At 35.8% G+C, this 27,418-nt stretch overlaps 2 protein-coding genes across 2 annotated transcripts; both read left to right on the top strand.

The window, feature by feature from the left end:
• The first annotated feature begins 215 nt into the window (after positions 1–215).
• On the top strand, positions 216–5,213 carry LOC306869384 (protein NipSnap homolog 1-like). The gene is made up of 10 exons (XM_079416146.1): positions 216–777; positions 1,067–1,194; positions 1,630–1,675; positions 1,990–2,084; positions 2,596–2,666; positions 2,743–2,883; positions 3,554–3,585; positions 3,682–3,776; positions 3,880–3,963; positions 4,800–5,213. Exons 1-10 carry the CDS (start codon positions 698–700, stop codon positions 4,862–4,864), a joined length of 837 nt encoding a protein of 278 aa, XP_079272272.1. The 5' UTR covers positions 216–697; the 3' UTR covers positions 4,865–5,213.
• A 1,950-nt stretch (positions 5,214–7,163) lies between these two features.
• On the top strand, positions 7,164–23,067 carry LOC306869315 (cytosolic arginine sensor for mTORC1 subunit 1-like; the record flags this gene model as incomplete). Its single annotated transcript, XM_079416017.1, has 9 exons — positions 7,164–7,276; positions 10,887–10,957; positions 15,854–16,047; positions 17,519–17,654; positions 18,380–18,503; positions 18,892–19,002; positions 19,091–19,173; positions 20,136–20,230; positions 22,878–23,067. 9 exons carry the CDS (start codon positions 7,164–7,166, stop codon positions 22,944–22,946), a joined length of 996 nt encoding a protein of 331 aa, XP_079272143.1. The 3' UTR covers positions 22,947–23,067.
• Positions 23,068–27,418: the final 4,351 nt, after the last annotated feature.

Raw genomic sequence — 27,418 nt, 5'->3', positions numbered from 1 at the left:
GCGGGTTCGAGTCTCGGGCCGGCAGGGATTGTAGGTGGGGGGAGTGAATGTCCAGCGCTCTCTCCACCCTCAATACCACGACTGAGGTGCCCTTGAGCAAGGCACCGAACCCCCAACTGCTCCCCGGGCGCCGCAGCACAAATGGCTGCCCACTGCTCAGGGTGTGTGTTCACAGTGTGTGTGTGTTCACTGCTGTGTGTGTGTGTACTTTGGATGGGTTAAATGCAGAGCACGAATTCCGAGTATGGGTCACCATACTTGGCAGTATGTCACTTCACTTCACTTAAAAGTGTGTTTTGCATAGGTTCCCTTTAAGATATTTTTATTATTTTTTAAGGCTAGCTTTATGATTCTGATTTTAATTTAAATATTTAGGCAGCAAAAGTTGTTGCCTATTTCATTTTTGTCGGATTTCATTCTTCTTCGCTTCCTCCCCCAAAACCCTCTGAAACTAGCTAACCTGTTTAGTCTTGTTTGAAAAGTTTTGGTTTTCTTTGACTGTTTTTTAATTACATCAGCGACCATATCAACAGATTAATCATCGTGATAAATGAGTTTCTGAACTTTAACGAATCAAAGGCGCACATGAAGCTGAAGTCCAACTGTTCGCGCGCGTCAAACATTAACTCAGACAAGCGCGTGTCGCAACTCCTGCAACTTCATATAGACGCGAATCTACAAACAACACGAGAGAATAATGGCGACAACACGGTCTCTACATATCCTCAACAGGCAGCAGCATTTCCTTAACAAGGTGCATTCAACATGGCTGGCCAGGTAATATGCATTTGCAATTTTTGAACACCATATGCACTGCAGGGGAAGATGGGCTATTAAGCTATAAAAGTTAACATTAAGCCATTAAAACTGTAGGCTATGCATAATAATTATTTAAGAGGAAATTTAGCATGTCACACTGCCGGCCTTTGCTGTCACTGCCTGAAATGTCACATCAACTACCCATGTGCGTACAAGCTTTCTATAATATTATGCTTTGCAGCTTGTGATGCATCACTTATATATTTATTAAACACTTGCTGAAACAGTTTTGCTTGTGAATCTTTAGAGGTTTTGCGAATAAAAGTGATGAAGGCTGGTTGAGTTCCATGTTTGCACACAAAGTGGATGCCAGGAAAGATGCCCACTCCAATCTGCTCTCCAAGAAAGAAACCAGCAACCTCTACAAGATTCAGTGTGAGGCAATCCATCTAAAACCTTCAAGGATGCGCTCAAATGTTTAGGCCTTGGGAGAAATTGTGCATGCAAAATAGTTGATGGGAATTGCTAAAAATATCTGCATGCATGAATGATGTGCTTGCTTGTTGTTTTCCCCCAGAAAACAGCCTAAACTGTTTATTTTATACTAATTGCTTTAATAAATCAGCCTGCAAAGTGTTTATTTGTAGAATTCTTTTGTTTTCAAGAGACCAGCTGTATGGAGAATGGTATTGAAAATTGGGTTTAGAAAAATGAGGGTGATATTTCAATAAACGCTTGATTTGAGTGATAAAATCACAAGGAATTTCACTTCAACTACAGTAGAACAGCTAGGAAAAAATGTTTTTAATACTGCAAAATACTGGTCCGTTTGTCTTTCCTGACATCTTCGAATCCTGTTTTTTCTTTCAGTTCACAACGTCAAGCCAGAGTGCATGGAGGCATACAATAAAATGTCGTAAGCACCCTTTTGATTTTGCAATTTCTGATAAAGTGCAGTCTTGATTTCAGTATGACACTTGCAGGCCTGCCATGTCTAAATGTAATGTACTTTGGTTCCTTGATTGTCCTATGTGATTGTGATTTATTATCAATAGTACCGACATGTCCTGCTTCCCAAAACAGGAATGCAAACTGCATGTTAAACCATTTTATGTATGTTTAGCCTATTAACTGTATATTATTTTTGTGGTTTGTTTAAAACAAGTTTAAATTAAGAACTATTTCTAAATTACTCCTACTGTCTAAATCGCTCTCACTGTCTATTTTAAGGGATGAGGTACAGAAAGAACTTCATCGTGATGCAAGTTATCCATGTGAAGTCATTGGAAGCTGGAACACCTGGTATGGTGAACAGGATCAAGCAGGTGAGATGAAAAACAACATAATTGTTAGTATGGTATTTTATAATGCTTTTGAAAAAAGTCTCTTATGCTTTCATGTGCTCAAAAACACAGTAAAAAGAGTAATGTTATGAAATATTATTCCAATTTCAAATGACGGTTTTCTATTTGAATGCATTTTAAGATGCAATTTATTTCTGTGACGCAAAGATGAATTTGCTGCATCATTACTCCAGTCTTCAGTGTCACATGATCCTGATATGCTGCTCAGTTTTCCAACTAAATATTATTGTGGAGAACAGAATTTATTTGAAACAAAAATCATTTGTAACATTATAAATGTCTTTGTCACTTTTGATCAATGTATGAAATATGAATTTCTCTCAAAAAAACCTTACTGACCCCGAACCTTTGAAAAGTAGTGTTTACTTACTGAATTTTTAAAGCACCAGATTTGGTTTGCTTAAATATCTGTTAGCTATTTTATATATCATTTTACAGTACTATAGTGACACATGCTGTTTTGGGTTTGTAGTACATCTCTGGAGGTATTCTGGTGGATATCCTGCTCTAACAGACTGTTTGCGCAAACTCAACCGCAATACGGTATTTAACACATCTCTTAAAATTTCGATGTTAGAATCTATGTATTGTGTCCTTTATCAAAATGTTTTCTGTGTAGGCGTATCTTGCATTTCGAAAAGAGAGAAGTAAAATGTTGATCTCCCGAAGCAACCAGCTTCTTCTGGAGTTTAGTTTCTGGAACGAGCCTGCGCCCAGAAGCGGCCCCAACATTTATGAACTGAGAACATACCAACTAGTAGTAAATACCATTTAATTGTTCTGTTTTAAATATACACCTTCTTATTTGACAGCTTAAAAGTAAATTTACTCACCCTCAGGCCATCCAAGATGAGCTCTTTCGTCGTTGGAACAGATTTGGAGAAATTTAGCATTATATCACTTGCTCATCAATGGATTCTTTGCAGTGAATGGGTGCCGTCAGAATGAGAGTTTCAACAGCCATGATAATGCTTCCTTCAGTGAAAAAGTCCATCCCCTGTTTTCCTATCCCATCAAAATCCATTTGTTTGAAAATGCTTTGGGCTTGTGAGCGATGCTTGATCCCTCCTGATTCAGAAGAAATAACTTTTTCACTGGAGATATCAGTTATTATGAATAGAAAACTCATATTTTAGCAGGAAGTAACAGTTTGGAGTTAAAAACATGTTAATCATGGATTTGTTTCTTACAAACGAGCAGCTTTTTGCTTAAGTGATGGACACCTAATTGATGTGTTTGGACACTCATTCTGACGGCACCCATTCACTGCAAAGGATCCATTGGTGAGCAAGTGACGTGATACTAAATTTCTCCAAATCTGTTCTGATGAAGAAACAAATTCGCACCTTGGATAGCCTGAGGGTGAGTACATTTTCAGCTTTTCCTGTAACTTATTTCTGTTTTGTTTGTCCTGAAATTTCTAAATCAAGCCTGGAACAATGATCGAATGGGGAAATAACTGGTAAGTTTGTGTGTGAATTGTACAGTTCAACATAAGGAAAAAATACTGATATTATATCACCATGTTGCATATTTAATCTATTTTATCATGTTCCAGGGCTCGAGCAATCAAATATAGACAGGAAAACAATGAAGCAGTGGGCGGCTTCTTCACGCAGATCGGTGAATTGTATGTTGTTCATCATTTATGGGGTAAGAAAATCCTTAACTGAGCTCACATCTTCTTCTGATCATTGCATTTTATTAAGTGCTTTAAAATCTCTCAATTGTACTGAATATTGTTAATGTGCTTTAGCCTATAAAGACCTGCAGTCCAGAGAAGAGACCAGAAATGCTGCTTGGTTAAAAGAGGGCTGGGATGCCAATGTGCACTATACAAGTGAGTAAAAACAAAGATAGCAGGTTTTTGGAATTCAATATTGGTGTATTGATTATTACGGCATAATATACTTTATAATGCCTGTTTGTTTAAAAAAGTATGTGCACATATCGTTTTTTTAAAGCACCTTATACACTACCATTCAAATGCTTTCAAATATGTTAAACACATTCTGTTTCAAATAATATGCTGTTCTTTTGAATTTCATCATATAATTCTGATAAGTCACATTTTCCACAAAAATATTAGGTAGCACAATTGTTTTCTACATAGTAATAACTTTCTTGAGCAGCAAATCAGCATATTGAAATAATTTCTGAAGGATCATGTGACACTGAAGAATTTGGTAAATAAAAAAAATAGTTTATTTAAAATTGGAATAAGATTTTACAATATTACTGTTTATATTGTATTTTCTGCCATTAGAGACTACTTTTACAAATTGTATTACAAAGTCTTACATACTGTCAAACTTTTGAACAGGAGATTATATTTTAATAAGCAACCGTAAATCATAACCATAAATGTTTCCAACTGTGCTATCCTTCATTGCCACATTTTTTAATTCAGCAAATGTCATCCACTTATCTCCGAAATAAAAAAAAAATGCTATTTTAAATTCTGTAAAAATGTGTTAACTTATGGCAGTCTGATCAAATGAGTCAAAAGGGAAATTTGGAAATTCAGGGTATTCCAACAAAATGTGCTAGAGTAATGCAGAAATAGTAAGCAATTCAAAGCACAATCAAAGTGTTCTCTTTGTAAACGGTGCCATCTGGTGGATTTCAGTACAACTGTACAATACATTCAAACTTGTTTATTTCTGTTTTTGACAGTGCCTTTTATCCAAAAGATGGAATCGAGAATTATGATTCCCATGGAACATTCACCTCTGCAGTAAAATCAACAGTGTTTCACCTGTGATGATGATAAATACACTATCCACCAGGAGATCTACTGTTTAGTTCTGACTTTACTCAAACACATCTGAAGCAGATGATCAAGGTCTTCAGGTCCTCTTGAAGTAGACAGGCAGTTGTGTTAGAGTAGAGCTGGACCTAAAGTCTGCAAGAAGGCAAAACTGTGTCAGTGTTGAAGCCAATCTGAGAGCTACAATGACAGACTTCTGTGTTGTCGTGTTAATTTCTGTTGATTTGTAGTCTCTTATTACACCATAATAAATTATTTTGATTTAATAATACTTGATGTTACCATGGCCATTTTCACTGTACATAAAAACTTGCAAGTGTAGCTGGTTGCCTATTGAAGAATACTTTACAATTGCTTAAGTGAAGTGAAGTGACATACTGCCAAGTATGGTGACCCATACTTGGAATTCGTGCTCTGCATTTAACCCATCCATCGTGCACACACACAGCAGTGAACACACACACACCGTGAACACACACCCGGAGCAGTGGGCAGCCATTTATGCTGCGGGGAGCAGTTGGGGGTTCGGTGCCTTGCTCAAGGGCACCTCAGTCGTGGTATTGAGGGTGGAGAGAGCGCTGGACATTCACTCCCCCCACCTACAATCCCTGCCGGACCGAGACTTGAACCCGCAACCTTTGGATTACGAGTCCGACTCTCTAACCATTAGGCCACGACTTCCCCATCGACTTAAAGGGATAGTTCACCCAAAAAATGACAATTCTGTCATTAATTCCTCACCCTCGTGTCGTTCCAAACCTGTAAGACCTTCGTTCATCTTCGGAACACAAATTAAGATATTTTTGATGAAATCCGAGAGCTTTCTGACCCTCCCATAGACAGCAAGGGTCCTACCACAATCAAGGCCCAGAAATGTAGTAAGGGCATCGTTAAAATTGCCCATGTGACATCAGCGGTTCAAATGTAATTTTACGAAGCTACGAGAATAGTTTTTGTGCGCAAAGAAAAAATTGTTATTCATGACGCATGCGCATGCTATGATCTTAACGTAAACAACGTATGCGTGTACTTTGATCTGAACGTAAACGAGGCCTGTTCTGTGTCAGCAGTACCACACGCATATGTTGTTAGATCATAGCATGCGCATGCTTCATGATACAGTCCAAAATGGCGCCAGGGTGACGTGGAGGAGACGAATTGTTGAATAAAGTCATTATTTTTGTTTTCTTTGCACACAAAAATATTCTCATAGCTTTGTAAAATTACGGTTGAACCACTGATGTCACATGGATTATTTTAACAATGTCCTTTATAACGTTTCTGTGCCTCGATCGGGGTAGGACCCTTTCTGTCTATGGGAGGGTCAGAAAGCTCTCGGATTTCATCAAAAATATCTTAATTTGTGTTTCGAAGATGAACAAAGGTCTTACAGGTTTGGAACGACACGAGGGTGAGGAATTAATGACAGAATTTTCATTTTTGGGTGAACTATCACATTAATTTGATGGCAATGATATTACATAAATGCCAAAAACATTATTTGGACGATTTGATATAACTAAGACCTTATTTTAATTAATATTTTAATTCATTTAAATACAGTGATATTTTCACTGTCATCAAATTAACAGTTCATGGCCCTCTTAAGCTGTTTTGTTTGTGAAACCGACTCATCATAAATGCTTCTGTCCCTTTAAGAGCAAGGGGGCGTGTGTCACAACTGGGCCGTCTGCTGTTCAATAAACTGGTAGAATGGCATTAAGCGTGAAACGATGGTTTCCAAAGTGGGTGGGGCTTCACGACGTATATGTTTTCAGATTCGATGGATTTTTAAGTCATATTCTCCGAGTCCGAATTACAATCAATGTTTTGTCAGTTTCTCTCCGTGCCATTTTCTGGTGTAAATGACTGCCTTTAATATTTGCTGAAGCGAACTATAAGCGGCGTTGTCGCGTGATGTCTGTTACTTTACTCAGCGCTGCTCAGATTCGCCTTATCACGATCACTTGTGATGACTTCATATGGATTTGTTCATAAAATGTCTTTTAAAATATAATTGTTAATTCTTGAACATAAGAGATTAAAAACTATTTTTAATCTACAAAAATTCCCATTGCATACAGAATTTTAGATGCACTTTCCAATTATTAGTTCTCGAATCGAATTACATCGAATCTCTCCCAGCAGCGCGTGGCCAATGTAAGCGTTTTAGGTGGTAGCACAGGGGTCTCGCGTTGCGTTATTTAACGCGCCCACCTGCGCTGCATACAACACATTTTCACGCCGTCTTCCTGGAGGACCAGTAAACGATGGACCTGCACATCTTGGACCATAAATTACGGGTCACATCAATAAGCAAAACGGGGCTTCAGCAGTACACACACCCCCTAATCAAACTGATATTTCTCAGAAACAGGACGAGGTAAGATCAGTCAACGCCTGTATGAGTTTGCAAACATGTTTTTACGCGCGTGATGGTGCAATGACTCTTAAGACACCAATCCAAGTTTATAGCGTGCTTGTTTACAATGTGTCCAACTGCAAAGTAAGAGCATCACCCTGTTTTGGTTAGTTTGTAGAAATGATAAATGACCAAAGAATGTCAGATCGTGCACTAACTTATTCTTAAAATTACACTCGAAACTGCATTAAAGCAGGCTGTTTTTCATAAAAGTCACTAATTTCTTTGCTTCAGCTATGCGTTTACGTTAACATGGGACAAAGTAAAAAACTATAAAAACACTAAAATTACAAAGTTGCACTTTTTTCATTGCATATACAGTTGCCCCCAAAATAATCGACAAACTTAAAAATGTATGGATTTTTTTTTTTTCATTAGATAAAAACTAAATATTGCATAATTTAGCTAATAATTTAACTAAAGAAAGCACATTGCGTTTTTGGTAAATAAAGATATTTAAGTAATTTTCTGTGTGTCCTATTTGCTGACATTAAATTCTGTGTTGGCATTGGCTATATCATAATTTATTGGCCACCCTTCACTTTAGATATAACTGGTAATTAAATAACCCATGTTGGTTGTTGACTTGTTAGTAGGCCATAATGTTTTGTTTAATGCCATCACCCTCACTGAGATCCCTCGTTGTTTTTTTTACAGATAAATACTGGTAATGTGTTCAGTTATACTCTGTATTTTAACATTTAAATAAAAGTTAGGGTTATAATTAATATAAAAACAAAAGATTATTTATAGTCTAATAAAAAAACAATGAGCTATATTCAAAATTGTCTGAAATAATACAATATCTTTTGAGTGAGGAACAGACTGAATCTTTGTTTCCTCTGTAGCTCTCAGATACTCTTCATACATGAGCATATTCAAACTTGCCATGTCCGTTTTGATATCATGACACCAAGCATGATGTGTTAAAGAGTATCGCCTAAACTTAGCCTAAGTAAGCGACAAATTTCATTTTTCAGTTGTGCTTTTAAAGGACATAAGGCGTACTCACACAAACACAACAAGATCTCATCTGGAAAATTATTACTGCATCTGCTTGTTTTGACTCTGTCACCATTTGTACTATTGTTGTCATAAACCTGTAGGCTATGACTTACTTTTTATGTTGAACTCAGTGGAGAAATTTTGAATAATGGTCTTTCAAGATGAAAAAAAAGCACCATTGAAGTCATAAAAGTTGAGGTGAACTCGGATCACAATTTTATTCAGAAAAAGTTTATTCAAAAGTTATTCGACATGGTTTTGTGAACGGAGTCCTTAAATATCTCACTCAAGAGAATGATTCAATGATTCATTTGGAGAATGCAAATTAAAAAAAAAATTTTACCAACAAATTTTGATTCTTCAATAACTTGGGTACTGAAATTTATTTTAAATTTATGAAAAAAATCAGGAGCAACTGAAGCCGTACAAATGCAAAAATCAACCATATAAGCTAATTAAGATGAAATATTTTACATAGATATAATCTTTTAAGGATGCATGGTTGATTAATCGAAATAAACTAAATTATGATATGGCTCCCTGTGGTTTTCTGTCAAAATAAAAGTTAGCTGGTTTAACATTTGAAAATTAAGATGAACACAGTTATTATTGTAAATGTACAGTTGTAAAATTTATATATTTTTTTTTACAGTGAAATATTATTTTTTATTTAGTTATTTATTTTATTTGTCACTTAAGCAATAGTAGTTTATAATAATAATAATTATTATGATCATTACCACTACAACATTTTACAGACAAGCACATCTAGATTTGTATTTATTTTTTTTCACAATTGCACGTTTTTTTTTTTTTTCCACAAATTGTGCAGGTGTGTGTGTGTACTTGTTTATGCTACATTGTGGGGGGCCACATGTCCCCTCAAGGATAGTAAAACCTGAATATTTCTTGACATTGTGGGGACCGGCCTGGGGTCCCCACGAGGGAAAAAAAAATGGTAAAAATAGTAAATTATGTTTATCTGAAAGTGTAACACTGCAAACAGGCTTAGGGTTGGATTAGGGAATACAAAAATATAATTTGGTCAGTATAAAAGTAATTGAAGTCTATGGAAAGTCCCCACAATTCACAGAAACAAACGTGTTTGTGTTTGTGTTTGTGTGTGTGTGTGTGTGTGTGTGTGTGTGTGTTTGTGTGTGTGTGTGTGTGTATAATGAACGTACCTAGGACAGTTAGAGTTGACGTAAAGATTTATTGGTAAATAACGACTTAAATTTTCTTCTCACAGAAGACCTTGTCACTTAATTTTTTCCTCACAGAAATCAATTTTCTGACTTGGAATAGAGTGCACTAATACAGTGAACCTAGTTCTCTCCCTTTTCTCACCATTCTGGAGGATGTTGGTTTAACACCACTCCTATATTTCTCAGTTTTCCAGAAGGCTTTGGAGCGCTTACAGGAGGTTGAACCCTGGGAGCTCTGTCTAGATGTTGTTAGGAAGTGTGAGACTAGCTGACACAATGCTGCTGTGCTGAATTAGCTCTGAGGTTGGGGGTGTATTATTTCCCTTCTGGTCGGCCCTTGGATTGATGTGCTCAGTCGCTGGGGTGTGGATTGTATTGTGCTGAGTTGCAGACAGCACAGGATTCAGCTGTGTGAATGAAGACCTGTGTGTGGCTGCCAGAGTGCCAGTACAGTATCACAGCTCTTCCTTCAGATAACGGCTGCGGAGTCTCCCTCAACTGCAGTAGTTAAGTGAAAGTTAGAAAGTGCTCGTTGTTAGCGGACTACTACAAAGATAAGTACTGGAGTCTCAATGCCTGATTGAGTTTTTAGTGCTTTCTAATTCAACTTTGCATCACACAAATTATTTACATTTTAAAATATATTTAAATTAAAAAAAATTTTTTTTTAACTATAATAATATTTTACAATATTACTGTATTTTTGATCAAATAAATGCAGCCTTGGTGAGCAGAAAAGACTTCATTCAAAAACATAAACTCACCAACCCCATACTTTTGAACAGTAGTGTATTTTTATTATTAACCTATAATTAATGTAGTTAGACTACATGGTCCATGATACATAACTAATCTTCATCTTTTAGTCGTTTTGATGCTGGTAGATGAAATTAAGTAAACCAGTCTGGACTTCATTTGCCCAAACTGCGCAACAGTTCTTTTCCCATGATTCTCATTTGCTGCTGCTTCTCAGCTCTGTGTCTCTTAGACAATAGACAAGACTGAATGAAGTGGAGCATGTTGTTCTGGGTTCCTGGACCGGCTCCTAAAGAATTTGGGTCAAACCTGTTGTAAAGAAACCAATTCACACAAACTTTTCCCTTTTTAACATGCACATTGAGCACATCAAATCTATCAATCACAGCAAACCGGAATGCAGCATCATATGAATGGATTTCAGATGTTGGCTCCAAGTTCAAGTGAAAGAGAAAATGACATTCACTTTTTCTGCAGAGGGGTTTGATGTGGTTTCTCTCTCCATCCCATTATGCAATGTCTGATATGTCTGTTTGGTTTTGTTTCTTTCTCTCCCCCTCTGTTTATTTTCCTTCTCTCCTGTGCCTTTTCTCTTTCTCTCACAGATGCAAATTTTTCAGTCTCACAGAGACTCCGGAAAATTACACGGTTGTCCTCGATGAGGAGGGATTTAAAGGTAAAACACACTTACACACACACACACATGAACTGCTGTCCTGAGGCTCTTCTCTGTTCATTTGATAATGACACACATTTTCATGGAATATACTGGGAATTATATAATTTTATTTATAGCTATGTTGTCTTGTCACTAGGGATGCAGCGATTAACCGGTTCCGCGATTAGCCGCGCTTTAAAACGTCACGGTTAATTAATCGTAAAGGTTCCACAAAACCGAGTGTTTCTGTTGCACGGAGCTGACCTGTTGCAGCTTGTGCAAAATGAAAACAGTCACACTAGTGGTGCACCAGCTTAAAATTACGTGCTTATCAGAGACACGAAGGCTACTACACGCATTAGATTAATGACAGAGGGACTAAACAGCGAAGCTTTATTTCCACCAAAGAAATGCCTGTCGATAGTAGTGTGCAGGGCTCGACAGTGCGAGCATTTCACTCGCATTTGCGACTAAAAATAGATGTGTGCGAACTGGAAAATGTATTTAGGAGCACAAGTGCGAATACAAAACAAAATACAAAACAGCCTAACTTATACAGTAGCCTATAACAAACGTATTAATTTATTCTGTTTATTTATGGAAAAATTGTGATGCAGCCTCATATGATTACTTTAGAACTTTAAAAAGGCTACGGTTTAATTTAAATGAGCACAGATGAGAAGAAAAGCTGAGCGAGTTAAAGTGAAAACGCGCTGAATGACGCACATTCGCCACTAGAGGGCGCTGCCGTTACCCCGGTAACCCAGTAAACAAATCAGCTGCGCTACTTTCCTAAAACTGTGTAAATAATGTTTCACACTCGCAGTCATTTAGATATTTATATTCGCTTTAGTCTTCACAATAGCATCAAATAACTCTTACTTAAAGACTTAATGATCTATTTATTTTCAAACATTTTTTCTAAGCTAAAACATGGCCCATCCACTGATCTATAATAGAGAATTTAGATTTATTAATAATGCTATCTTAATTTAAACTTTTAATAATAAATCATAAAATCAAAAGTTGTCTTAATATAATTCAATGGAGCTAACATTAACTAACATTTTTTATTAATCAACATTAACAAAGAATATTAACTACTGCAACAATTATCTATTGCACATTTTTAGTTAATGTTAACCTGCTTTAACTAATGGTAACAAATGGGACCTACCTATTGTTCTTTCGTTCATTATTTTCAAAAGATAAATACTGTCATGGATGTTTACAGAGCAGCGGTCACCTTTTTTAATTCTAATGGGAGAGATGGACTTTTGTTTGTTTGTTGTTTATTATTATTTTGTGCTGTATTGTTGGTTACTGTGTTATTTCTGTTTCAAAATCCAGCAATAAATAACACTTTAACATCTAAAGAGTGTTCATGTGATTTTATACATTATTAATGTTGGGAAATGAATAAATGCCTAATAATCGTCATAATCGTAAAACCGTGATTATTCATCAGACAATAATCGTACCAGCAAAATCTATAATCGTTGCATCCCTAGTTGTCACCCTATACAATTGTTCCTGGAGATTTAGAATCTGATGTTTCACATTGTACATTCCCAAAACCTGGGTTAACATTCTTATTGCATATTTGCATGATTGGTTAAATGTAATGCCAACAATGTAAATTACTCTTTATTTGATCCATTTATTGCTTGAAACTGCACTGAAATATGAAAAATATGGAAATTTGTGACGTTTTATCAAGACTTGGTACATAAGTTTTATTTTTCAAAATTCTGCTGTATGTATTTCAAGCAATACAATTTTTTTTCTTCCGTATTTTATATATATTAATAAAACAATTTTTGTATCAAGTAAGCCTAAATTCTTTAAAAACCAAATAATTGATCATATAATTATTTATAGAAAACATTTAATACAAATTATAAATATATTTCTTTCAGCTCCGTATAATTTTGTTTAACATATAATAATATAATATTATTCTAAATTTTGGAGTAAGGTTTTTATTTATTATTTTCTGGTGCTCACCAAGGCTGCATTTATTTGATTAAAAATAAAATTATATATAAAAAAAAAAAAAATTAAATGCAGTTACAATTATTACATATAAATCATTTTAAATCGAATTATAATAATAATTAATATTGTATGTAAAAACTAAAAAATAAATAATAATAATAATTATCTGTACTGCGTTAGGCTAACCAAGACTTGTAATAGCACTTGCACGTTGTTGCTCTTTTGTTGGCTTTGATTGCTTCTTATGTCCTCATTTGTAAGTCGCTTTGGATAAAAGCGTCTGCTAAATGACTAAATAAATAAATAAATGTATGTCGTGGCCAAAAATGTTGGCACGTTGGTCAAATGTTGTAAATATGATCAAAGTGAAAATCAATCTGCATTGTTAATCCTTTTGATATTTTATTTAAAAAAATCACAAAAATATAACCTTTCATTGGATAAGAATTTAAAATGGGAGGAAATATCATTATGAAATAAATGTTTTTCTCTAATACACATTGGCCACAATTAACGGCACCCTTTTATTCAATACTTTTTGAAACCTTCATTTGCCAGTTTAACAGCTCTACATTTTCTCCTATAATGCCTGATGAGGTTAGAGAACACCTGACAAGAGATCAGAGACCATTCCTTCATCCAGAATCTCTCCAGATCCTTCAGATTCACAGCTCCTTGTTGGTGCTTCTTCTCTTCAGTTCACCTCACTCATTTTCTACAGGGTTCAGGTTAGAGGACTGGAATGGCCAGCAGAAGCTTGGTTTTGTGCTCAGTGACCCATTTTTGTGTTGTTTTTGAGGTTTGTATTTGGATTATTGTCCGGTTAGAAGAACATGGCCCATTATAAGAGTCAGTCACTTATAGATTTTTTTTTGTATCTGTTGGTATTTGATAGAATCCATGATGCCATGTGTCTAAAGATGTCCAGGACCTCCAGCAGAAATATAGGCCCACAACATTTAAAAATACAGCAGTATATTTCATTGTACACATGGGGTACTTTTTATCCCCGTGTTCACCAAACCCATCTTGAGTGTTTGCTGCTAAAAAGCTCATTTTTTAGTTTCATCTGACCATAGAAGCCAGTCCCATTTGAAGTTCCAGACGTGTCTGATAATTGAATATGCGGGAGTTTGTTTTTGGATGAGCTAGGAGAATTTTTTCTTGAAACCCTCCCAAACAACATGTGGTGATGTAGGTGCTGTTTGACACAATTTTTTTTTTTAGGTTTTCTGACCCCGAGACTATTTTCTGCAATTCTCCAGCTGTGGTCCATGGAGAGTCTTTAGCCACTCAAACTCTCCTTCTCACCGTGCATTAGGACGATATAGACACACGTCCTCTTCCGGGCAGTTTCGTAACATTTTCTGTTGATTGGAAATTCTTAATTATTTCCCTGATGGTGGAAATGGGAATTTTCACTGCTTTCGCTTTTTTCTTAAAGCCACTTCACTAATTTGTGAAGCTCAATTATCTTTTGCTGCACATCAGAAATATATTCTTTGGTATTTCTCATTGTAATGGATGATTAAGGGAATTTGGGCTTTGTTTTCCCTTCTATTTATATTTCTGTGAAACAGGAAACCATGGCTGGATCATTTCATGTTCATAATCACCCTGGACTGCTCAAAATTGTGAATATGAATGGGGGGGATATACTTCAGAGATATTTTACTCATAAGAATTTCTAGGGTGCCAATAATTGTGGCCAATGTGTATTTGAGAAAAACATTTATTTCTCTATTATGTAGAGCATAGATCAGAGGACAGGTGGGATGGTACATTGAGTTCACGGCTGTTATTGTAGAGGCTCTCCGTAGCCCTGTCCTCTGTCCCTGACCCAAACAGCTGTTTCTTCTATGCTGTCAAATCCCTGCCACTCTAGAGCAAAACGGCTTTCCTCTTCTCATAATCCACAGGAAGGGTAAAATAACTATGTAGACACAACGTTTTGGATAGTGTAAGTTTGCAGGTGTTCTGATATGAAAACCAGATGTTTTGTCTCATTTTAAGAGGTGTACATGTCCAAAACATATGATTTGAGTTTTTCATTGCTAGCTTTGTGCTGTGTTCAACTAGGTGTTAATGGGTTATAGAAGGACCCTGCTAACTTCTGAACTCTTATACTCTCAAAGTGGCAAGCCTGCCCACAAAGACATTTGAAACTTCCTGCTGTAATTCTGTGAATAATTATAGAGTCCGGATTTGTTAGTGTTAACAGAATCAGCTTTTAAAGGCAACTTCCTGTTTTGCTCTGTGGTTAAATATATAAGTCTAATAGGTGTTTTGTTGCAGCGTAATGCAACTATATTTTTGCATTATCTGAAGAAAATGACTGCGCTTTGCTTGTGCAAAACAGTTCAAAGTTTTTTTTCACAGTTTTTTTTGTTTTAATTTAGTTAATTGTGAGATTATAACAATTTCAAATAACTGTTTGAAAAATTTTATTTTTGTGGAAAAACAAATATTTTTGTGGAAACTGCAATACTTTTTTCAAGATTCTTTTAGTAATTAGAAAGTTTGAAAGAACAGCGTTTTATTTCAAATATACTTTTTTTTTTTTTGGAAACACTATAAATGTCTCTACTGTCAGTTTTGATCAAATGAATACATCCTTTCTGAATCAATGTATATATTTTTTCTCAAACCTAATGGTGGCTCCTCTTTCAATGCCAGGTATTATGAACTACCAGGTGAAAATCGCAAGTTTGATCACTTAGAAAAGTAATAGCACACCTCTCCTCAACAACCAGTTCAAGTCTGTAGCACAAACAGTGCAGGATGAGTTTCTCAGTTGACGTTTTTCTGCAAATATGTTGTAAAATGTTAAGGAAATGAACACCAGTTTAAAACTGGTATATTTATATATTGACACAGTCTCCTGTATGTCCTCTTTATCACGTTCTCTTCCTCCAGATCTCCAGCCGTCTGAACACTTGCAGGTGGAGGGCTCCACTTGGCTCCCGCTCAATGTCGTCTCCAATGGCAACGCCTCCAGCAGCTCACAGGCCGTGGGCGTCACCAAGATTGCCAAATCCGTTATCGCTCCATTGGCCGAGCAGCATGTGTCCGTCTTCATGCTCTCCACCTATCAAACCGACTTTATTCTGGTAAACGAGTCTGCTGTGTTTCTGTGATCACTGACACACATATCTAATTTAAAGTGCCCCTATTATGGGTTATGAAAGGTTCATATTTTGGTTTTGGAAGTCCCCAACAACAGGTTCACATGCATGCAAGGTCAAAAAACACTTTCATTTTCATATAATAGGCATTTATTTATACCTTATTTGCTCAATGACTCCCAAACGATTCGCTAAACGATTAATTTTTCCAAACCCCTCCTTTGCGTGACGCTAATCTGCAGTGATTGGTCGATTTCATTTAAAGCAGTGTTTGTGAGCTCAGTGCTGCTTTGTGTACAGCCGTTACCTGGGGAAAACGCTATTTCTAACCTCCAAAAGTGGCACCTAGTGGCAAAGAATGAATTTGCATTTTCATTCAGACCAATACAAAAATCAAGTTTCCCAGGTCAACAAGTGGGCGGGCAATATGCTAATGTTTCATGTTGACATCAACAGGAAACAGCTTGGAAGTCGTTTTAAAAACAACTTCAATGATTCAGAGTCAAATCTTTTGATTTGAGAGACAATAACTTTATACCCGGAGCACTTTCAGATTTAAAACTCTGCAGGATGTTTTCATTCACATAGACTAGTTCACATGTTACACACTGCATGAAAGGCAATTTTCAAAAATCCATAATAGGGGCACATTAAGCTACATTTCTAGAAATACTTTGTATGTATACTTCGAATGCCGGCAGTGTTACCAAGTCCACGGTTTTCCCGCAGAATTGAGCTACTTTAACACTGTAGCCACAGGTTGAATCCCCAATAACGTGGATGATTTTTACCAGGGGACCCCCTCGAAATGCGATTGGGCTAGATTTGGGCTAGTTTTGAGTAGCAATTGGGCAGATTTTGTTGTGAAAACCTGCCAACCCTGACTCCAGTTTAATGAAATTTTATATTTATGCATTTAGCAGACAAAAGCGACTTACATTTGCATTCAAGTTACAGTTTTTACATTTTATCAGCTCTTGCTTTCCCTGGGAAACGAACCCATGACCTTGGCGTTGCTAGCGCCATGCTCTACTATTTGAGCTACAGGAAAGCCTACATGCAACTTTTCTTTGCATGAAGTTTTGTTTGTAAAAATATCTGATTAAATAACTTAAAATTAAACCAGTTAAAGTGTACAATGAAACTGGCCTAATACTGACTAATTGAATAATATTTCTTGAATGCAAAGTCCAAACTTTACAAAAATTTTGTGCAAGGAAACCACACACTAAAGGTGCACACCAAATAGTCCCCCATAGGGGGTGCTACAACAAAAACATTCATAACTGTTTGATTAATGTATTGCATTTGCGGTGTTGTTGTTTGGGAACAAGTGCTGCTAACATATATTAAAAATGCAGTAACAATATATAAGTAAAGTATAGAACAAACATGCTAGGTGATTTGTATAAAAATGTAAGTTATTAACATGCTAAATGGGATGTTTGTGTTGTAGGTGCGAGAGAAGGACCTGTCGGTGGTGGTGGAGACTCTGGTGGAGGAGTTTAATATTTTCAGAGAGGAGGGAGGAGAGTCGGTGCCGGTCCACAGTCAGGACGCCTGCAACGGCCTTCAGCGAAACGGCAGAGAGGGTGAGACAGCAGTGAAAGAAAAAAAATGTTTGGAGTCGGTATGAAGTCTCTCCAAGGCTGCATATATTTAATAAACATTAATGTTGTGTTATATTATTACAATTTAAAGTAACTGTTTTCTATTTGAATATATTTTAAAATGTAATTTATTTCTGTGATCAAATCTGAATTTTCAACATCATTACTCAGTCTTCAGTGTCACATGATCCTTCAGAAATCATTCTAATATGCTGATTTGCTGCTAACAAAACATTTATTATTATTATTATTACACTCTTTATTATCAATATTTAAAGCGATTATATTTTTTCCAGGATTCTTTAATGAATAGAAAGTTCATAGATGAACAGCATTTATTTGAAACTGAATTTTTTAATCTAAAATGTCACTTTTGATCAATTTAAGCCAAGGTATCCTTGCTGAATAAGTGTTAATTCTTGAAAAAAAAAAAAAAAAACTGACCCACAACATTTGAATTAATGTAATGGGATTTTGAAAAGGCCATAATATGTGAAATTGATATTTTAAGAATAGTCCATCTATGAATACACTATCTGATGGTATTAACACTTTGTAGTGTGTTATAATTGATTATATTTCCAGTGTTTTGCATCGACACATTATTAAATTCAATACCACAAAACAAGTTTTAGTAGTCCAAGTAGTAGTATAGTTTTTCCCATTTTAAACTGTTATTTTGTTTGTGTGTGTGTGTGTGTGTTCAGTTCCACATGCAACAGTTCATCCAGTGCTGATTCCGGAGAATCAGTTTTGTGTAATGAGCTTGGATCCGGACACACTGCCAGCGATCGCCACCACCCTCATAGACGTTCTGTTTTATTCTAACAGGTATGAAACCTGCTGCTGCAAACTCATGCAGTGATGCTGTCTGCATCTCAGTTTTCACTGCTTTGAGTTTTGTATTTCCTCTTCAGCACCACCCTTAGCTGAACAATACTGTTTTAATATTTCACATTACACTTTAGGGGAAAGATGGGGTGAACTATGTGACTTTTGTTTTTTTTTAAATACAATTTGTTTTCTCAGTAGGAAGAAATAAGAGGTAAAACTAGTACTTCTAAATATAATTCAGTGTCTCTTATAAATTGCAATTAAAGGATTTTTTTTTTTTTTGGTGGTTGTTTGCATGTGCAGTTATTTCCCTATGCATATTAAATTATAACAATAGGTTAAATAGTATGTTTGTTAATTAATTGGACGTGTTTTTCTCCTACAGTCCTAAAGAGGGCACCAGTGTTGATCAGGCCATGGAATGCATCAAGTTCTTCTCCTTTTCTCTGATTGAAGGATATGTTTCTTTGGTGATGGACACAGAAGCACAGAGACAGTAAGACCCTCACAGAGTAATGGGCACATCATCATATCAAAGCTTTGCAAGTTGCTGATTTAAATATGAAAATATGTTTGTCTGTCAGATTCCCCGCTGATCTTCTCTTCACCAGCTCCTCTGGTGAGCTCTGGAGGATGGTGAGAATAGGAGGGCAGCCTCTCGGCTTCGGTGAGCGTCATTCACCTTCAGATACCATCTTTTGGTCATTTGAATGCAGCATGTATCATTTAGCCATGCCAGAATCTATTGCAGCAAGCAATAGAAAAAAAACGAAGGAAAAAACCCCAGGAATTAAAATAATAAATATACTTGTGATTCATTCAGCATTACATGGTATCAATAGAAAAATGTGATCTTTCAAGGTTACAGGATTACATGTGCTTACCTTGTTAATAACAGTAAATTATGCACAATTACAAATGTAAACCAAACCCTAAACTTAATCCTAATTAATAAATGTTACTCAGTGCTTTATGTATTTAAATATTCATATTATTTTAATGTAATTTAGTTCCAATTCTAATAATTAAAATAATTTTTAATATTAAATAAAAGGTCATTTAATTTAAATAAAATGATTGAATAACCAATATTTGTTTTTTTATTTATTATTATTATTTTTAGAGTTAAAGGAAAAATATCTACTAAAAAAGATTAAATGTTTTATTTGTTTACATGCTTATCATGTGACCATTAACCAACATTAGAGAACCATGAACATGCAAATGTGTTGTTTAATGATTGAAATATTAACTTGAGATTCAAGGGAGATGTCAAGTAAATATTCGGCTGACAAAAAAAATTGGGAATTTCTGGCCTACTTGAGTCTCCCATGTACATTTTGGAGCATTTTTTGGTCTGTTACATAGCTACTGACTATGTATAGCATTTAAAATCAGTCACTTGTGTGAGGTTCTGTTACAGTTAGGATGCTTATGTACTGTATATAGAAATAGCTCCTTTAATGTTTTTCTGTCTGATCCAATCACTAGTCCATACAACAGCGAAATCTATTCAACTGAGTGATAGATGAGTGAACAAACACAACAGATTGAATCAGAAAGTCACATCTCTCCCACTTATTTGCCATTATCTCACTCTCTCTGTCTTGTTTTATTTATTTCTTTCAGATGAATGTGGGATAGTCGCTCAGATCTCTCAGCCTCTTGCAGGAAGTGATATATCAGCTTATTACATTAGCACCTTCAGCTTTGATCATGCTTTGGTAAGTCATTTTGCCCCCTTATTTATTTTTACAAACATAAAATTTTAGCTCTGTGTAATAGTCGACAGGGCATTAATAATGTACTGCAAAAACCACATTAAATGCAATGAATACACAGGTTCAGGGTAATAAAAGTCCCTGATCACCCGGTGCATTTTTTTGTGATAATGATCTGCTGATATTCAGTCTGTAGATGTTGTCTTGTCTACCGCATTTATATTTAATACATTTGAATCATTTGTGATATTTGTGACTCTGAGCAACAGAAGGATAGGAAACAGAAGAATTCCAGAATATGATCTGATTGGACGATTTCACAACACCGCCTCTCTTTATTTCCATGATGTCATGTGAAATCAGATCATCTGGTTGTCCTTGCTTCCTATTCCTTTCCTTTTTTCCTGGAAACTGTCAAGTGATTTAGCAGAAACTCTTTGGTTCCCTATTGGTCAGTGGATCGTTCTTCCTCATCATTAGATCATCGTTATCATTTAATTTTAAAATGAGCTGTCTTACAAGACTCCCTGGAATACTTGATTGGTGAATCACAACATTGCAGTTCAAATCGCGATCACAATGACAAAATAAGAACACTATTTTTTCCCCAATATTTGTGCAGCCCTATATTGGCAATTCACAGTGCAGGGTGGATTACTTACAAATTGTAGTCCATTATTGATTGCAAATTGCATAGCTAAAATTGTAATTAGTAAACAAATCTTTTAGTTTACACATTTCAGATAATGTATTCTGATTACTTTTGACTTAACTTATTTCTCATAGTTTTGAATGTTTATACAAGACTTTATACCCCTTTCTGTAAGCATCTTCTTTGGCCTGACGGAGCTGTCTGAGTTTTGCAGTGAACCATGGTTTGTCGTTGTTGTAGGTTAGATGAGTCCTTAGGTTAGATTAGGAATGCGCACATCCTCACAGAAACTGATATAAGATGTTACAGTTAGAATGAGGGAGCTGAATGAGGAGGACTCATTGACTCCAGGCTAAGTTCAGTAAAACATACTATTTTTCAGTATGTTTTTCATGAAAGACAATGAATGTTTTTCAGTTTCCCTCCATGGCGTTTGCGTGCGTGTGTGTTTGTGAAACCCTTGTCCAGGCTAAGAAGGAAAAAATAAATGGTTTTTCAGTATAATATAATTTGTGTTTTGGTTCTTTTGTTGTTTTCTTATTTTAGTGTCATGCGCCTATCACTTACTTGAGTTCACAGTGTCGGCCTCGCCCCCCCCCCCCCAACACTGTCACCTTTTTTTCTCTGAGTTTGCAGGTCTGGAATGTGTTGTTAAATTATTTAAATAAATTTAGGGGGGGCTTCAAGAAAACATTTTGGGTCAAAGCAATGTTTGCATAATATATAATCGTGATGCATCATGTACAGTTAAAAAAGTTACATTAAATTAAGTATTTTAAAGAGTAATGTAATTAATTACAAGTACTTAATTCTTGGAATTTGATTATGAAATCTGGATTACAATTTTAAAATAAATCAATAAAATAAATTATAAAAAAAAATATATATATATATATATATATATATATATATATATATATATATATATATATATATATATATATATATATATATATATATATATATATATATATATATATATATATATATATATATATAATTTATTTTTTTATTATTTATTTATTTATTTATTTTTTTTCCCTGAAACTCAAGATGGCCCAAAAAAGAAGCTTCCTTCATGATTCAATCAAAATTAGAGAGACATGATTCAGTCATCAGTGTTTTTAGAAAGTTTTTCCGCACAAACTTGAATAAACCAAATGCAGAATTGCTATATATAGGGCATGCCAATGATGTAATCCTTCAGTGCAAGCCAGTGAAGTCCCCACCACCAGAATCATGCCTTCACATGACCTTACTGTAAAAGAGGAAGCATGAAGAATGCTTCATACCTGTTGGTATTCAAACTTGTGCTACTTTCTCATGACCTTCACATTTTCTGTTTATCTAGCTTTTTTCTTCCCCTACTCTTTGCCCGTTGTGTCACAAATATTTATACTTTCAAAATATTTTTTATTATTTATATTGTTTAAAAATATTTTATATTTATAGTAATAATACAAAATATTATTATTATTATTATTGACTATTATTATTAATTAGTTGTTTTATATAAATGTTTTTATTTTGTTATAATATTAATACTAATAATAACATTTTTATTAAATAGTCATAATATTTTTCATTTGTATTTATTATTATATTTATGTTTTCTAAGGGTCATGCTGCAAACATTGTGTTTAAGACATTTGTGTCGACATTTTAAAGGTTAAAATACTTTTTAGAAATACTGTTATAGAAAGGTTTTTCATGAGAAACTTCTTATAAAATATGAAAATATGTAGTAGCTCCATGCTTTGCGTCGCTCCATAAATACCTCTGCACATGAATCCATCTCTGAACCGTTATGATCGGTCTGAGCTGATCCATGCGAGTATGAGATGATGCATCTGTTTATGGCCTCCTACAAAACTCTTCATACCAGTGTGTGTTGTTCAGCTGACAGCATGTGACATCCCTGAAAAATATTGCATATTTGGATGGGAAGTAATCAACCTTGTGTTTTTGTGTCATCTAATTATAATTTTTTTGTCTCAGGTGCCGGAAGAAGACATAGTGAGCGTGACCGAGATGCTTCAAGCTCACAGGAAGGACATGTCCAGTTGAGGCTGCGTTTGAATGCATGGAAAGCATAGAAAAAGTCCATAACAGTGGATGGTAGATCTTATTTGAGCCACTAACACACAGTATTACTCCACAAGACTGTCTTACCATAACCAGAGGTGCTTCAGTCACAGCCTTTGAAAGCTTAGGCTTAAAACAGCAGTGCTGACTATATGCCATTGAGAATCAAAGCATTTAGATGATTTGAAAGGACATTTTTGCGGCATGTTAATGCTTGATTATTTGAAGCACTTTTTTCTCAATTGAATTAGAGGATGAGAGGACGTTATCAGTTTTGGACGTTTATTTCTTCATTTCAGGGGTAATGATAGCATGGTATGTTCTGCAAAAATGACTGAGTATTGCACACAGACGTCTTCCAGTATTGTCAGAATCAGGTTTTTTTTTTCTTAAGTAACCCTGTTTGAGGTCAAGCAAAATCATTTTTATTGTTGTAGCAACTTTTGGTGTCATTGAAATATTGCACTTAGCAGTTACTGACAGTCAATATTTGGATCACTTGATTTTGAATCAGCATTTCAAACATATCTCGCAAGTACCAGAGGCATACTGTTATGCACAATCTTTTCAAATCACATTTACACCTAGTTGTGTGAATCTCTCAAGAACATATCCAGCTCACATTTCACCCCCAAAACCAAATTCTGTTGTAATGTCAATTTCAGGCTATCTAAGGTGTAGATGAGTTTGTTTCTTCATCAGAACAGATTTTGAGAAATTCAGCATTACATCAGCAATGGATCCTCTGCAGTGAATGGGTGCCGTCAGAATGAGAGCCCGAACAGCTGATAAAAACATCTCAGTAATCCACACGTTTATTGTGATGTTTTTATCAGCTGTTTGGACTTGCATTCTGACGGCACCCATTCACTTCAGAGGATCCATTGGTGAACAAGTGAAGTAATGCATGAATTCCTCCAAAACACTTCTGATAATGAAACAAACTCATCTTCTTGGGTGGCCTGTGGGTGAGTACGTTTTTGGGTGAACCATTCCTTTAAAGGAAATGAAATCTAAAATTACATAATTATTTGAGCATTATTTTGAGCATTATAGGAAAGTATCTACACATTCTAGTGAGAATCAAGAGAGAGAATAATTCTCACCTACATTTCAAAGTACTCAAAAGTAAAATGGACACACAACAGTAATGGGAATTTGAGAGTAAATGTCTGCAATTTGTTGTTTTTTTGTGAGATTCACCCATTATTGAGAAATCAAATTTTTTTTGAGAATGTTTGGGCATATATGCGACTTTCGAGTCACACGTCATGAATAAATACGTGCTTAAAAGTTTATCGGGATCTTTTGATTTGGCAGTTTGCCCACAAATTGAGATGCTCCTCACTGCAGAACACAAGATCCAGGGGCGAGGTTGGATCTAGTTCCAACTCCTCCCACCTTTCATATACCTAAACCTACCCGTCTCCACCCCCTGATCCCTAAACCCACCCGTCTCCACCCCCTGATCCCTAAACCCACCCGTCTCCACCCCTTGATCCCTAAACCCACCCGTCTCCACCCCCTGATCCCTAAACCCACCCGTCTCCACCCCTTGATCCCTAAACCCACCCGTCTCCACCCCCTGATCCCTAAACCCACCCGTCTCCACCCCTGATCCCTAAACCCACCCGTCTCCACCCCCTGATCCCTAAACCCACCCGTCTCCACCCCTTGATCCCTAAACCCACCCGTCTCCACCCCCTGATCCCTAAACCCACCCGTCTCCACCCCCTGATCCCTAAACCCACCCGTCTCCACCCCCTGATCCCTAAACCCACCCGTCTCCACCCCCTAGATGTGGATCCAATCCCGCCCCCTGTATCTTTGTTCTGCAGTGAGGGGCTACTGCACAAATTGATAAGAATTATGAGGTTCAGTGAGGTAGGTTCTAGCGTTAATTTGATCAACAGTGTGATTTAAGGAAATGCTTCTTGCACAACTGTCTGCCTAATGAAATCGTTAGGTTTGACGACTCTTGTGACATTTCTGCCTTTGCTAACGCTAAAACATGTCCAGCTCCGGTGTGGCCTTACACTCACTCTTGATGCTTGTTTAATGCCAGAACAGGCTGCTGTTTTTTGACCTGTATTAATTCACTACTAGTGAACCAAGCACAAATATTTACACGAGTAGTAGTCAAATTAAAGAAATTGTTTTGTAACAATCGTTCACTTAACCTCAGCTACTTTTGGTTATTGAGGAGCCCAAAAAGGACTTTTTCCAGATACGTCTATAATGAGCTAATCGAGAATCAAATTCACGCAAGGAGAAATGCACTTATTGATTGTATTTTGATGGCACAATCACTAATAGATCCAGAAATCAGAACTGGAAAATGTATGAAACAGTTTTTAGAGAGAAATATAGCTTTGTTACAAATAAGCTCAATGTTTTTGGAAGAGCTGCTGAAACAGAAACGCTAGCATCAACATGCAAAATATTAGATTAATAATTAGGGTTACTTTTTGTGTGTGACTTTGTGCATTTGCTAACACTTTTCTTTATATAGTCAATCTATATTTCAGGGCACCAGTGCAGCATAAGAATAAAAGTGCTTTTTGAGATCGTGGTATCAATTTTATAATAAAAACAAGTTTTGTTAATGCAATTCCAGTGCTATTAAGGAGCTATTTTCATACGTTTATTTTATCTCCTTTCTATCAATATCAGTCGGCAAAGACCAAGGTTACTGGTGTGCATAAAATATGTTTGTAAATGAGTCAGTCATTAATTATTCTGAGCATTTATTTAGCTTTTTGTAGACTAGATGCATTTATCTAAAGTCATTTTTGGTACATTTTATACAGTTTCAAAGGAATTACGTACCCTTGTTTGTAACTGTGCTGCTTGTTCAATAAACGACTATATAAATACTGATTTCTGGCATTTATTTTATTTTAAAAATGTGTTTTAATGGTCATGCATGCAGTCACAACATTTAGTACATTTAGTTATGAGAAGAGCATAACTTTAATATGCCTGTTTAGTAACACTTTAATTGAATGGATGGTTTAATAGCATAGGATGATTTTATCCTTAATGTATTTAAAAATATATTTTTAGCGTAGTATTAAAATAACTTTAATGCATAAAAAGTGATACAGCATGAAGTGATAGTGATTAAATAAACTAGATTTTTGTTAAAAACCCCTATATTTAACACATTATAGTACCAGGCAAAAGTTAGTCATTACTCTTTATTATTGCTATTTTGAATAATGGAATAATAATAATTACAATGCAAGACAAATACGTGAGGTTCTTGGCAAATTTTTATTTTCCCAACCATCTGTTTTTTGTAAGAGAAATGCGTGCATGTGTCAACAAAATATGCCTGCTGCATGCATACTTGTAAATAAAAACTAATTTAATAGCAATTTAAGTAATAATTTAAGTAACACACACATTTCAAATGTTGACTATTGTATGAAGTGAAGTGAAGTGACATACTGCCAAGTAGGTGACCCATACTCGGAATTCGTGCTCTGCATTTATCCCATCCAACGTGCACACACACACAGCAGTGAACACACACACACCGCGAACACACACCCGGAGCAGTCTCAAACATTTGTGTTTGAGACTGTATATGTATGTGTGTGTATATATATATATACAGTGCCCTCCAAAAGTATTGGAACAGTAAGGCCAATTCCTTTATTTTTGCTGTAGACTGAAAACATTTGTGTTTGACATCAAAAGATGAATATGAGATGAGAGATTAACATTTCAGCTTTTATTTACAGGTATTTTCATCTGGATCTGAAAAACAACTTAGAAGATAGCACCTTTTGTTTGAACCCACCCATTTTTCATGTTACCAAAAGTATTGGAACAGATAGAATTAACATAGATTAAAGTGAAAAAGACTTAATATTTAGTTGCAAAACCTTTGCTTTCAATAACTGCATCAAGCCTGTGACCCACTGACATCACCAAACTTTTGCATTCTTCTTTTGTGATGCTTTTCCAGGCTTTCACCGCAGCCTCTTTCAGTTTTGGGGGGTTACTCCCTTCAGTCTCTTCTTTAGCAGGTTAAATGCATACTCTACAGGGTTTAAGTGTGGAGATTGACTTGGCCAGTCTATGAAAGCCCAAGCCATCACACTACTTGTGTAATGTGTACTATAATGTACACCTGTGTCCTCTGTGTTTCAGATGAGCTTGTATGTTTGGGATCATGAGCAGATCCTTTCTTTCTCCAAACTTTAGCCTTTCCATCACTTTGGTCCATAACATCAGTCCATAAAACCTTGTCCCAGAATTTTTTCTTGCTATTCTTCTTGCTAATGAGTGGTTTTCATCTTCTGGTGTAGCCTCTGTACTTTTGTTCATGAAGTCTTCTGCTAACAGTAGATTGTGATACCTTCACTCCTGCCCTCTGGAGGTTGTTGCTGATGTCACTAACAGTTGTTATAGGGTCTTTCTTTACAGCTGTCACAATGTTTCTG

The sequence above is a fragment of the Barbus barbus genome, assembly GCF_936440315.1.
Source record: "Barbus barbus genome assembly, chromosome: 5".
NCBI lineage: Eukaryota > Metazoa > Chordata > Actinopteri > Cypriniformes > Cyprinidae > Barbus > Barbus barbus.
This window is presented reverse-complemented; position numbering and strand designations above follow the sequence as displayed.

Bases quoted from the DNA above. Each gene is read 5' to 3' on its own strand.
- LOC306869384 (XM_079416146.1), top strand. From the start codon at position 698: ATGGCGACAACACGGTCTCTACATATCCTCAACAGGCAGCAGCATTTC. The intron at 778-1,066 runs GTAATATGCATT...GTGAATCTTTAG, and splicing joins CATTCAACATGGCTGGCCAG to AGGTTTTGCGAATAAAAGTG. The intron at 1,676-1,989 runs GTAAGCACCCTT...GTCTATTTTAAG, and splicing joins GAGGCATACAATAAAATGTC to GGATGAGGTACAGAAAGAAC.